The sequence below is a fragment of the Microcaecilia unicolor genome, chromosome 4 (genome assembly GCF_901765095.1).
Source record: "Microcaecilia unicolor chromosome 4, aMicUni1.1, whole genome shotgun sequence".
Lineage (NCBI taxonomy): Eukaryota > Metazoa > Chordata > Amphibia > Gymnophiona > Siphonopidae > Microcaecilia > Microcaecilia unicolor.
Window position 1 is genome coordinate 185,714,723 of NC_044034.1, and position 12,504 is coordinate 185,727,226.

Sequence of the window (12,504 nt, forward strand, 5' to 3'; positions counted from 1 at the left end):
TTCAGAAACCCCTATCATGGCATATCCAATATCCCACCCAAAGATGGCAAGTCAAAGAAAGCACCTTGTGCAAAAAAAAAAAAAAGAAAAAAAAACATATGGGTAAGGTGCCAACATACACCAGAATCTATAAAGATGATGCTCTCTTTCATCATTGTCTTTCCCATGTCATTACTGAGGCAGAAGATGAAAAGACGTTTAAATGTACCACTGAAAAGTTCATTATTTAATTTATCTCACGTCAATACTGCACAACAAAGTCCAAAATGTCTGCTTATGCAATGAAGCAAAGCTAATAATCATAGCTTTTATTCCATTTGAGAGATTTTTTTTTATTAACATCCTTAGCAAACAGGGTTTTTTTTTTCTTTTTGCACTGCACCATTAAGAGAGTGTGAGAAAGATGTGATGGCATCCTTTAAGTTCATCTTAAAAACTTTACACTGGACTGTACAAGAATTTTTTTTTGATAAACTATTTACATTTTTAGACTTTAAAACATATTCAAAGCAGCAATAGACACTAGATTTTCCTCTAAACGCCCAAATAATTACCAGCCATGGGGGTAAGGTACCTGCATTGTACATAAAATTTCTACAAAGAAAACCTGCCAGTTAAAATCTGCTAGCGGGTGTATACATAGCAGCCCTAGCATCTTAAGAGCCACACCCACAATGTTGCTATAGAAACCAAAGCACAGTACCATGACAACAGAATCTCGGTTGTCCCAACAGCCCTACACAAACTTTACACTTTGAAACAGCAGCTAGCATGTCTGTCCAGCATGTCAGTGAATTGTGCTGATTAAATTAACATTTCACAATATACATCACAAACAAATTACAATGTCAGGAAAAAAAGACTTACAGTAAGATAAGTTATGTAGTAACAGCTTATAAGCTTGTCGTAATGTAATAAAAAAAATTTACAAGGCAAATACAAGTATGAGCGGACATAAATGCTGAGCATTCTATTTTGTTACAAAGCTGGAAAGGGGGTACATTAAAAACTGTGCCTTTTAAAAAAGCAGAACCCCCTCTAACAAATGACGGAAGGAGACAGACAATGCGCACTAGCGGATCTGCAATGTGCAGCTTACATACAGACAGTCAATGTTATTTGCACATTCCCCCAAAAAGCTCCAACAGCACCAAGAGCCTCACTTGTGGTTCTTAACACAGCAAAAATCACATAGCGAGTCCTGCCACTAACCTGTTTTACTGCTTCCACACTGCACAACACAGCAATTCCAGAACTTTTTAAACACATAACGTCACCACCCACATCCAGCTCTCACTACCAAATGTGACAAATATTAGAATACTTTTGTTTCAACACTTTTCTGCAAACACAAATTTGAAAAGAGGGGCATACAGTCAAAAAGACAAGGCTTATATATAAATAGACAAGAGCTTTTAGGTTTCTATCCATAACCAGGTAAAAATAAAAGCGAACAAGCAGGTGGTAGATGATACAATTTCAAACAGCTCACTCAATACATGCGAGACCATATTTTGCATAGCCGGTCCAGATAGAAAAGGAGATGTCCAACTCTGGATGTTCACAATTTACAGAGTAGTTTACAAAAGACTCACTGAACGCAGTCATTTGTAAAATACATCTAAGGCAGCAGGAAAATACATGCATTTTGTAGCATGTCCATAGGAACAACCATTTCACAAGAAAACATGACCAAAAATGTACCGGCACCACTTGGGCTTTTAAATGTGCAGATGCTGGCACTTAAGCATGTAAGCAGTAATATGTGTAAGTGCCACAACTTACAAGCATACATACTCAATTTTACAAAACTAAGGGGCTCTTTTACCAAAGGGTGGTAGGGCTACCACCGGCTTGGCCCCCGGCAAATCGATCCTACCGCTGGACTTGCCCAGGAGCCCAACACCTTTGTATTTTCTAACACTGGGGGTGTGCCCAGTGGTAATCGGGCAGTGCCCTCACCACCTCCTAAACAGGGGATGGTAAGGGCTCCAGCAGTAAATGGCCACACGTCAATGTTTTAATTACCACACAGCCATTTACTGGCCCTTTAAAAAAAGGGCCTTTTTACTGGTGGTGGTAAAAGGTGGCCTCAGTGCATGGCAATCCTATGTGCTGATGTCACCATGGGCCACCTTTTACCGTTCTTTGTTTAAAGGGCCCCTGAATGTTCAAGGGGAGTCAATTACGTAGCAAAATTATAGAACTTTAAATTTTGCAGTTTTGAGGGGGGGGAGGTTAATGCCAGAGAGGTATATACACTTGCACCCCCCTTCACACCTCCAAACCCCAAAACCTGATGCATATTTATCAGACACATTTGGACCTGGTGTCAATATGAGCATGTAGATTTTATTAAGAAGATGTGTATTTCCATAGGCATACTTTTCAGACCCACCTACACCACATCCAGAACTTGTCCCTTGTAAATCTGTGCATATCATGGACATAGACAGGCAAGTCACAGCTTTTCTAAAATCACTACTTAGACATGTTGGGTCATTTGCACATATAAATCTGCTATTTATAAGTGCAACTGCTATGCAATCCTTCTAAAACAAGCTCCTTATCATTTGTTTTAGAGACAAGAGAAAAACACGTTGATTTAGCTCATTAAAAATGTATCACCCACAACTTCATAATCTGTTTGCTCACCTTTGTTTCTACTTATCCAAGTGAACTAACGCAGCAATCACACTATTTAATCATGACCAAAACACAAACTGAAAAATATATATATGTATATTTAAATGAAAAGAAAAAAAGAAATGGTTTACAGCAACCAAAGGGGGAGAAAAGTCAACTGACTACTTCAACGAAATGTAACAAGTGCTTTTGTAAACTGAGGTCAATATATCAGGCTTATTCATACCCAAAAGGCCATACTTAAGTGCCCTACACCAGTCTTAAAAGTCCATGCAGATGTTTGGTGCATCTACTAAATTCAAATTAAAGTAAAAACATCTGTAGATCATCATAAATTCTACCAGATACACTACAACTGTAGCTCTTGATAATTCAGGACTTCCTAAGATAATTTTAATGGGAATATATTTGCCGAGGAGAGTTTTCAATCTTGAAATTTTCAGCAAAAAGACTGGCCAAAAAACCTATGATTTGGGAGGATGGGTGTCATTTTGTTGTGAAAAGATAACTCTTCCAAGAATGCTAATTAATTATTTGTTCTGACCATTTCTGATTTTGATAGTCAAGGTAAAAATAGTCTTCATTCACTTAAAAAAAATCATCTCTACCCTGCCATTTTGATGTTATCACCCACAGATTATTCCAGACTTCTCTATCAGCCTGGCCAGTTTATATTCAGCAGTTTTTTCCTCCTCCACTCAGATCTATACATTGGAATAAAAAGTCCTACTTTACATGAAATATTTACTGTTATCCAGTTATAATAAACTGATCATGTAATTAAAAAAAACAAATATTTGTCCTAGAAGTAAATTTACTTTGCTCTGTTGCCGCATTAGAAACAAAACAATTTTTTGCTGTAACCTCTGTCTGTTTTAATTCAAATTCAAATCTTGACAAATTGCTATAAATATTTGTTGGCATAAAATGGGCGATAATCATTTCTGAAACGTCAGATCCTAATAATAGCATTTGTTGCCTATAGATACAGCATTTGAAAAAATAATTTCTAAGGTACAGCTTGTAAGGTCCTATTTATTAAACTGTTGCAAGGTTTTGTAGGTATCTTACAGCAAATGCTAAAATTAACACACAATAGTTGCAAAACCTCTGCATTAACAGTTGGGGGTTTTCCCAGCATCATGCTGTATATACAGTTAATGCAGAAAAAAAATGAACACATGGTAACTAACTCCACATTAACTGTAATCTCCACTCATTCTTCACTCTGTTCCATGTTAGTTGTTGTTAACATGAAAAAATACCAACCACCAACTGCTAAGGTGCTACATTCACTGTTAGCGTATGTTAATTACTGTTAACAGCTACTGCAGCTTACTAAATAGGCCCTTTAGTGTTCAGTATAAATAGTTATCTGATTAAATCCAGATATGTTCATACTACAAAACATAACACATGCAGAAATAAGAGATTTCCATGATTAAATCTGATTACTAATACAAAGGTTCAGTAATAGCTATTTGATCATCTAACTTATCTTGGACTGAAATAATTTTTCTTTCCCCGTCATAATTAAGCATAGCTTTGGTTTGAATTCCCAACTATGTTGTCTTGAGAAACAGCTAAGACAGAGACCAGTTCTGTGGGCAAATCTGACTGGCTAACAAGTTGGGATTTTAGAAAAGAATAGGTTTGCCTGGGGAAGCACAAGGGGTTGCAGGAAAGGAACAGAGCAAGTGAGGCATTTTCTCTTCCCTAGTGGCAGGTCTAATACTGCTTTCTCATTGGGGAGGGGGGAGGGGGATGTAAAAATTCAGCATCTACATAAGGGACTCTGATCTGTCAGCTATTTAATATGGACCAGCGTACACTGATAAAAAAAAACAACATAAAACGTAAATACATAACTTCACTAAAAACTATCCATGAACAAAAAATAAAATTTCTATTTCCTATGTTATATTTACACAATTTAAAAAAATCTAGACTGAGATGGTAAATTCATCAAAAACTTTGTTTTGAGCTCTGGTTAAAGTGATATTACATTACCCCTCTGATTGTCTTTTGTATGTATGTATGTATTTTTTTCTTTTTTCAATTTTATTTCCACTGGTATTTTAGAGCCGATGTAGGCTAATAAATAAAGTTGAACATTATCAAATGCACAAATTTAGATTTAAAAATCTGTCATTGCATGTTTGTTTTTTGTTTTTTTTTGCAGTATAATAATTCCTCAAGTACTCGAAGGCCACCAAGAATGTGACTAAGTTATGGGTCAGCATCAACAACGAGGCAAGGGTGGAGCTCAAACAAAGTATTCATACATACTGTACATGGACGTTTGTATAAATAAATGAAATAACAAGACCTAAAATTGACTCAAAACCGGCAACTGTGAGGCAAGCCCACACGAGTCGAAAACAGATGACTTTTGTTCATGTAGTTTTCATACAACAGTTTCACATTAGTCAGAAGTGATAAAAAAAACTATCATTTTATATCCAGTGCTTATAACACTTATGAAACAACATGTGTGTGTGTCTTTTCTACTAAAAGCAAAAATCAAGTTTCAGTCCTAAAGAACAGTCCTTTGTTTTCTACCAGCCTGCAGCTACTATTTTGGCATGGTCATTAAAAAATTGTACTTAATCTAAATGTTTGCCTGTGTGTCGAAAAAAAAAAAAATTACATGAAACATAACCTAAGTAATACAGCTTTATACCTAGACAATAAAAACAAGCAAATTAAAAGAATGCTAAAGAAGTGCTGGCAGTGGGGGAAGGGGGAACTGGAAGGTTGAGGTTGGTGGGTAATGTTGACTGGAGAAAAAAAGTAAGACTTTAATAAATATTCAATCTCTAGAAAATAAGACAATGATATTCTAACCACCCTATCCTTCTTAATCTGAGCTATGTGTATTTAAAAAAAAGTCAAACTTCCAAAGAATCCAAAATATAAAAGAAAAAACTTTCTGTGAGTACTTGGATTGGAAGAAACCAAACATATAGGGGTTGCTGAATTCACCAGAAGATTTTAAGTTTTGGGAAAAATCAGCTTATTATTAGGGTTGAGTTGGCATGTACCAAGGGCATAATGGAGTTTAATGCCTGCTTTCTAGTCAGTAAAAGGCATCACATATTACAGTGCCGGCTTGTAGAAAGTGCCATGCATGTAGAAGCTGCTATGTGATGTGCAGAAATTCATACACAAGAATGATTTTTTCAAGGGACAAAGCCATATACAATCCTGAAGCAGGACCAATTTTTTTTCAGAAAGAGAAAAAATACTGCTTGTTTATTACATGGCACAATATTTGGGCCAATTGCAGTTGCTAACAATTGTATTTACCTTGAAAGGATGAATGGCTGAACAAACTAGTTCAAACTTTAAATCTGTAAATCACAGGCTTACAGATTAGAGTTAATTTTGTAATTGGCTGGCCACGTTAATTTTGTAATGTGCTACAGTATGCACATATTGGACTAGATTCTACATATGATACCTAAAAAATTGGCAATGAAATGAAACACACCTAGGCGTATTCTATAAAGTACGCCTAAATTTAGGCGTACTTTATAGAATAAGCCTAAATTTCTGCACAGCATATAGAATACATTTAGAAATGGCCCCATAATGGACTAGGTTCTGTAAATGGCGATGAGGAATTTAAGCGCTGAGAGCTATTCTATAAAGGATAGAATACTGGCTAAGGCGCCTGCAAATATGCCTGCTGAAAGCAGGTGTAAATGCCAGTGCCTAAGTTAGGCACCGATCGGGTCTATTCTGTAACAATGTGTGTAAATTCTGGAATATCCTCGGAATGCCCCCATTCATGCCCCCTTGAATTTACTTGTTATACATTCTGTACACATCGATGTGTGTGCAAATTCCAATTAAGGCAAATAATTGCTTGTTAGAAGCTCATTAATCAATTAATTAGCACATGCAAATTGTCAGTGCTTGCTGACTTGCAGATGCAAATTTAGTCACTATATGTCAGTATATCCATGAAGTTTTGAAAATATATGGATATGCAACGTATGTGTTCACTGGCCCCCAGCAAATGCTTCATTTGCTTTAAAATTTGCCTGACATATTTTTATAAATTATTCACATAAGTGCTGAACTGGAGTGGAGGAGTGGCCTAGTGGTTGGGGTGGTGGACTCTGGTCCTGGGGAACTGGGGAACTGAGTTCGATTCCCACTTCAGGCACAGGCAGCTCCTTGTGACTCTGGGCAAGTCACTTAACCCTCCATTGCCCCAGGTACAAATCAATTGCCCCAGGTACAAATAAGTACCTGTATATGTAAGCCACATTGAGCCTGCCATGAGTGGGAAAGCTCGGGATACAAATGTAACAAAAAACAAAACTCCATCCAACCCTGTCCAAAGAGTCAGGACAGAGAAATGTATCTGTATAAAGGAGGTGTGCACATAGGTATACATGCAATGGAGGCAGTGATTACAAATAGATCTCATACATATTCATTGTGGAAATCCTGATAAACAGGTTGGGTTGTGGACCTCGAGGACTGGATTTGAAGACCCCTGGCTTAGAACATTACCACCTTATGAGTGTGATTTCCAGTGCCAGAAACACTACCTATAGAAATGGGGTTTTATAACACTGCCCCCCCCCCCCAATAGGTGTGTGGGTACTATTTGTTTGCTCATATTATTACCTACAATGAGGAAAGGCATGCATGGGGTTTGCAATGATGCACACACTTCTGAAAATTCTAGCAAATATATATATATATAATGTAAGTCAGAAAATTTGAGCAGCCCCAACAGCAGGTGTAAACATAAGTACATTTTTCCTGGAGTGATTTTTAAAGTGGAAGTATATGAGCATTGCTTTTTAAATCCGCACAGAGAATATGCATGTACTTTTTATCCCCATGCATGCTTGCAATTTTTTAACTGCCTTCACTGTTGAAATGTTCATGCACAGTCCTCACTCTACAAACTTTGTAGAATGTTGCAAAGTACAAGTATTCACATACTTTCTCTTAGAAAATTATCCCAGGAAAACTACCCTCACACAAAGCTCTTTTTCAGTATGGACAAAATTCTCTCAAAAATTCACACTCATGCTTTCTAAAATGTAAAAGTGTGCATGTAGTTCCAAACCCTGCCCCATATCTACCAGCAAAGTGCTTCTGCTATAGTAGGTAAAAGTATGTGCAGAATCATACTACCTGCATATGTTCAGCCACATATATGACTAGCTTACTTATGGAAATGGATTTGAAAATTGCCCTCATATACTTACATATTCATATGTGTATATATGCTTGTGGACATATGTATACACAAGTTTCCCAAATATAAAGGAAAGTTCATTCATCCTTTCAATGGGTAGATACATATCTTCCCATGTCTTTCAATTTCTTCTATATTTCTAGCAATGTTCTTTTGATGTCATCGGGGCACAACATACTAGTTCTTTTAATATCATTATGGTTTATCTACCTTTTAAGCCTAATTTCGTAAGTGTCTAGTAACGGAAATCTTTGCTTTAAGGAGTTATACCACACAGTGTTATTCTACTTGACCAGCTGGGTCTTTCTATGTGGCAAGTTGTGTAAAAGTAATAGAAATCAACTGGACAAGACTATGGATCATCACAAATGACTAGCCATAACAGTGGTGTACCACCTGTTATATATAGGAAGCATAATATGATGTGCTGTGATGATTATTATTGACAATTGCTAAATCTGCAATTAAATAAATACAACTATAACTCCCGATAGGTTGGCCAGCATGGTACAACAGGTAGTTGTTGATGGGGTTCCATTTGGACAGATCAAACACAGCGAAGGTGACACCAAAAATGAAGCTAGATGATGTATAAATCATGCAGAAAGTTTATTCACACATCCAAAGACTTGACACAAATCGTGTTTTGGCCACAACAGCCTGCCTCAGGAGTCTTTAAATTGGATGCTTTCAAAACACTCTAGCTTTCAGTTCTAGCATTAGGTACCAATGCACCTTAAATCATACAATACTGTCTCATAGATAAACGTAACTTCTTGCTCACTCGTGGGTTGTTTTTTTTTTTGCTGCTCATGAGTAAGAAGAAGTTACTTCACCTTCGCTATGTTTGTCTGATTTGTATACGACATGGGGCTTTATTCTTCTGTTTTTTGCTGTCATTCCATTTGGACAAGCCATAGGGACCTAGGAGACTGGATGCTTTTGTGACATCCACACCAGCATGGGTGGCTATTTCATTTCTTAGGAAGCTTTGTGCTGAGACATGGGAAGGCATATTGGGTGAGAACTAAAGAAAGAATATTGTACCCTCAACTACTCAAGATGGTGGGGCACAGAAGAGAAAGAGATATCCTACAAGCAGTCAAGCTTCTTTTGCAGGCTGCTGGGATATATCCTTAGCAGTAAGCCCAGAAATAACTGGGCAGACTGAATGGGCCAGGTATTTTTTAATGCTGTAATCTAATATGTTACTATGATATGAATGATTGAACCACTAACATGTGGCTTTGTCACTTGTGAGTGATATGACATCCATAATACCTCCTTCAGGTGAGGTATTTCAGAAATGAAGTAAAAAAAATACTTTGTAGAATTTGAGTTAGACATTAGATACAACCAATGCCTTCATGTACACAGGGCATGAGTTCAACTTTTTTATGATTTTAGGCATCTGCATGATTAAGTCAAAAGAAAAAAAGCTTCTCAAGCACTTTAATGCCACTAACTATGCTGTAATTGCTTGTTTAAAAATATTAGTTAATTGGACCCTTGGCATTCTGGAATGAATAAATTATTTCATAGTAAATATGTTAAGACTGAATGCAAGGGTTAAAAACAAGGGGTAAATAATGGACTTAGTGGTGGCTTCATGGTATTAAGACATGTCCAGTTCATAACTGGTGATCAGTTTGTTATGCTATAATTTTCTGCAGCAGTTTACACTAATGGCATATCAAGAGGCCAAAGCAATTGAAAGAACAATGCAAACTCACTGTATAAGAATTATCCTGTCTCCACATTCCTGAGTACTTTGCCATTTTGTGGAAAATAAAATTCAGCATCTGCTACTGACAATGCCAAAAGATTGTCTAAGACTCTGTAGTGTCTCCCTTAAGACTTTTTAAAATGTTAGGAATATACCCCCCACCCCATCCCCTAGAAAGATCTGAAATGTTTGGCACATCAGATGTTCAACTATATGTATGATAAAGAAAAAAAAACAGAACTCAGGGACTTGGATTTTACGATTTCCTACCAGGTGCAGAGGTGCACACTTGTGGACTTGTTCAGATTCACAATATGAAAATCCGTAGTTCATTTCTAAAAGAATTCAGATCACAAACACATTCACAACCTGTTGTCTGGCACAGCATACCTGAGTGAGAATGTTTAACACCCCCCCCCCCCCCCCCCCCCCCCTAAAAACAGTAACTCAACCTTTTATCACATCCAAAACAAGGAAAAGACAAAATATTAAGACTTGTCAGACAGCAATGGATTCATAGAAGTTTTCAAGTCCTGATGTCTGATAGTTTATGTGTTCACCTAAATTTAAAAAACAAAAACAAAAACTGGTTCATGAAAAATTGAAGAAAACTAAATCAGTTTCACACATTTAAGAAACATTTAAGACCATTCTGCTGATGTAGTTTGTGGGGCCACACATGCATGCAGGCTCTTTAAGAACATTTTGTTCAAAACCCAAAAAATAGAATTAAAAAAAGGTCAAGAGAATTTTTTCCTCTTCTACCAAAAGTTCTCAGTTTGCACTGACTGCCTCAGGGGCTTCATTTTCACTGCTATAGTCTGATTTCGGGTCATCCTCAAAGTCCTCGTACATCTCCATTTCTTCCTCCCCATTTATCATGTCATTTCCAGTGAGGTTTCCGCCATCCATCTTCATGCCATAAGTGCTCTGGATGACAGGGATGCTGGGTTCTGGGCTGACAGAGGTGCTGGAGCAATCAGATGTCATCTGAGGTGATGGGCTGGTGGTTGCCATACTAATGGCACTGGGATATACGACGCCTGTTGATGTGCTGATTGGAATCTGAGGTTGTTGCCTGCAAAAACAAAGAGTAACAAGAAGTCACTCACCAGGAAGGGTGTACGAGTGTACAGAGTTTGGTGTTGGTACTTTAGAAGCAGGCGTTCAGGTTAGCTGGGAAAAATGAGCATGGAAACTACTACAAACCAGATTCACTGTAATTATACATTTTTGCAGCATACAAATCCTGAAGGATTTACTGATTTATTATAGAGAAATCTACATTGGTTTTTGGTTAAAAGTACAGCATCCTCTGGCCAAGCACTGGTGGAATGTGCCAGGTTAGCCATATTTAATTGTTCCTTTGAAATGTTTGGCATTACCCAAGCTTGCCAATAGTCTTCTATAGATGCCACTCTTCTCAACCATGTAAAAAATATTATATCACCCCTAGCACAATCTATGCTTAACTGAGATATTCTATACATGTGAGTCCAACTCCACCTCCAAATAAATACTAACCTGAATTGCTCTTTCATGTAGCCTACAAAAACCTGCTGCAATATTAATAAGAATCTAAGGGATCCTTTTACAAAGCCACAGTAAAAAGTGGCCTGTGGTAGTGTGGACACATCTTTTTGGTGCATGCTGGGCCACTTTTTATCATGGCTGGGAAAAAGGCCATTTTTTAATGGGCCAGGAAAAGGGCGAGTGCAAAAATTAAAACTAGTGCGCACCTATTTATGGCCTGAGCCCTTACCACCAGCCTTTGACCTAGCGGTAAGGGCTCACATGCTACCTGCACAGTAACCATGCAGTGTATGCCAATGTGGCTGCGCTGCAGATTACCGCTGAGAACGCCCTCTGCAGTAAAAAATAAAAAAAATATTTTCAACTGCAAGATTTGGCATGCGTCAAACTCGGAATTACCGCTGAGTGCACATGCTACCCCAGCGTTAATGCCGATTTGGCGCATGATAACGTGCCCTCCCACAGATTTGTAAAAGGGCTTTGTAATCAATATTACTATGATTCTTTGATATCATATTGATACAGTGATGCATAAACACTTAAAAATATTTGTGGTTTCACTAAACTCATTTTGTCAAACTTTTTCTCAGAAAAATCTGAGTCAAGGCCCTGGAACTGGCAAACCTACATTAGAGTTTGAGCACATTTGTTTGATTGCAAGGAATCAACAGCTGATTTAGGGGGGCAGTTATTAAAATGAGCTACTGTTAAGATGTTTTTTTTTTCTATTAACCCCAGGTATTAGTAACTAGGTCTCATTGCATATAATTGGATCTGTGTTAAAATTGCACAAATTATTAGTAAAATAACCTGACTTAATGGTAGTCCATGTTGATAATTTCCCCCTCCCCCACAACCTTAGTGCACATTCCCACATGGCAAATCTGAATTAAAGTTAGTGAAATATTCCGGTATTCACTGATAAAAATGTCAACAAATCTAGGAAAAATCCAAAACATCATGAAACTCAAAGAAATTGAAACTGGTGGGGTATGTCTTTACATCAGAACTATTTTGCAATTTAGTGGAATGGCCAGCAGGAAAAAGGAGGTGATAATGCTTCAATAAGTGTCTTGTGAGACTTCATTTGGAATACTGTATATAATTCTGGAGCCTGTACCTTCAAAAGGATATAAAGAGGATGGAGTCAGACCAGAGTGCAGCTACTAAACTGGTCAGTGGTTTTTGTCATAAAGTGCATGGGGACAGACAAGGATCTAAGTATGTACACTCTGAAAGAAAGACAGGACAGGGGAAATATGATAGATACATTTAAATACCTCAAGGGTATAAATAAATCCCTCAAGGAGGTGAGATTCTTTCAACTGAAAGGAAGCTCTGGAATGAGGAGTTACAACATTAGGATAAAGGG

At 37.4% G+C, this 12,504-nt stretch overlaps 1 protein-coding gene across 1 annotated transcript in view; it reads right to left on the reverse strand.

The window, feature by feature from the left end:
- Nucleotides 1-10,019: 10,019 nt before the first annotated feature.
- The window catches only part of SOX6 (SRY-box transcription factor 6), an 802,914-nt gene continuing 800,429 nt past the window's right edge, over nucleotides 10,020-12,504 (reverse strand). Inside the window, exon 15 of the mRNA XM_030201055.1 lies at nucleotides 10,020-10,677. Coding sequence (XP_030056915.1) covers nucleotides 10,374-10,677 — 304 coding nt within the window. The 3' untranslated portion in view covers nucleotides 10,020-10,373. The remainder of the gene's footprint in view (nucleotides 10,678-12,504) is intronic.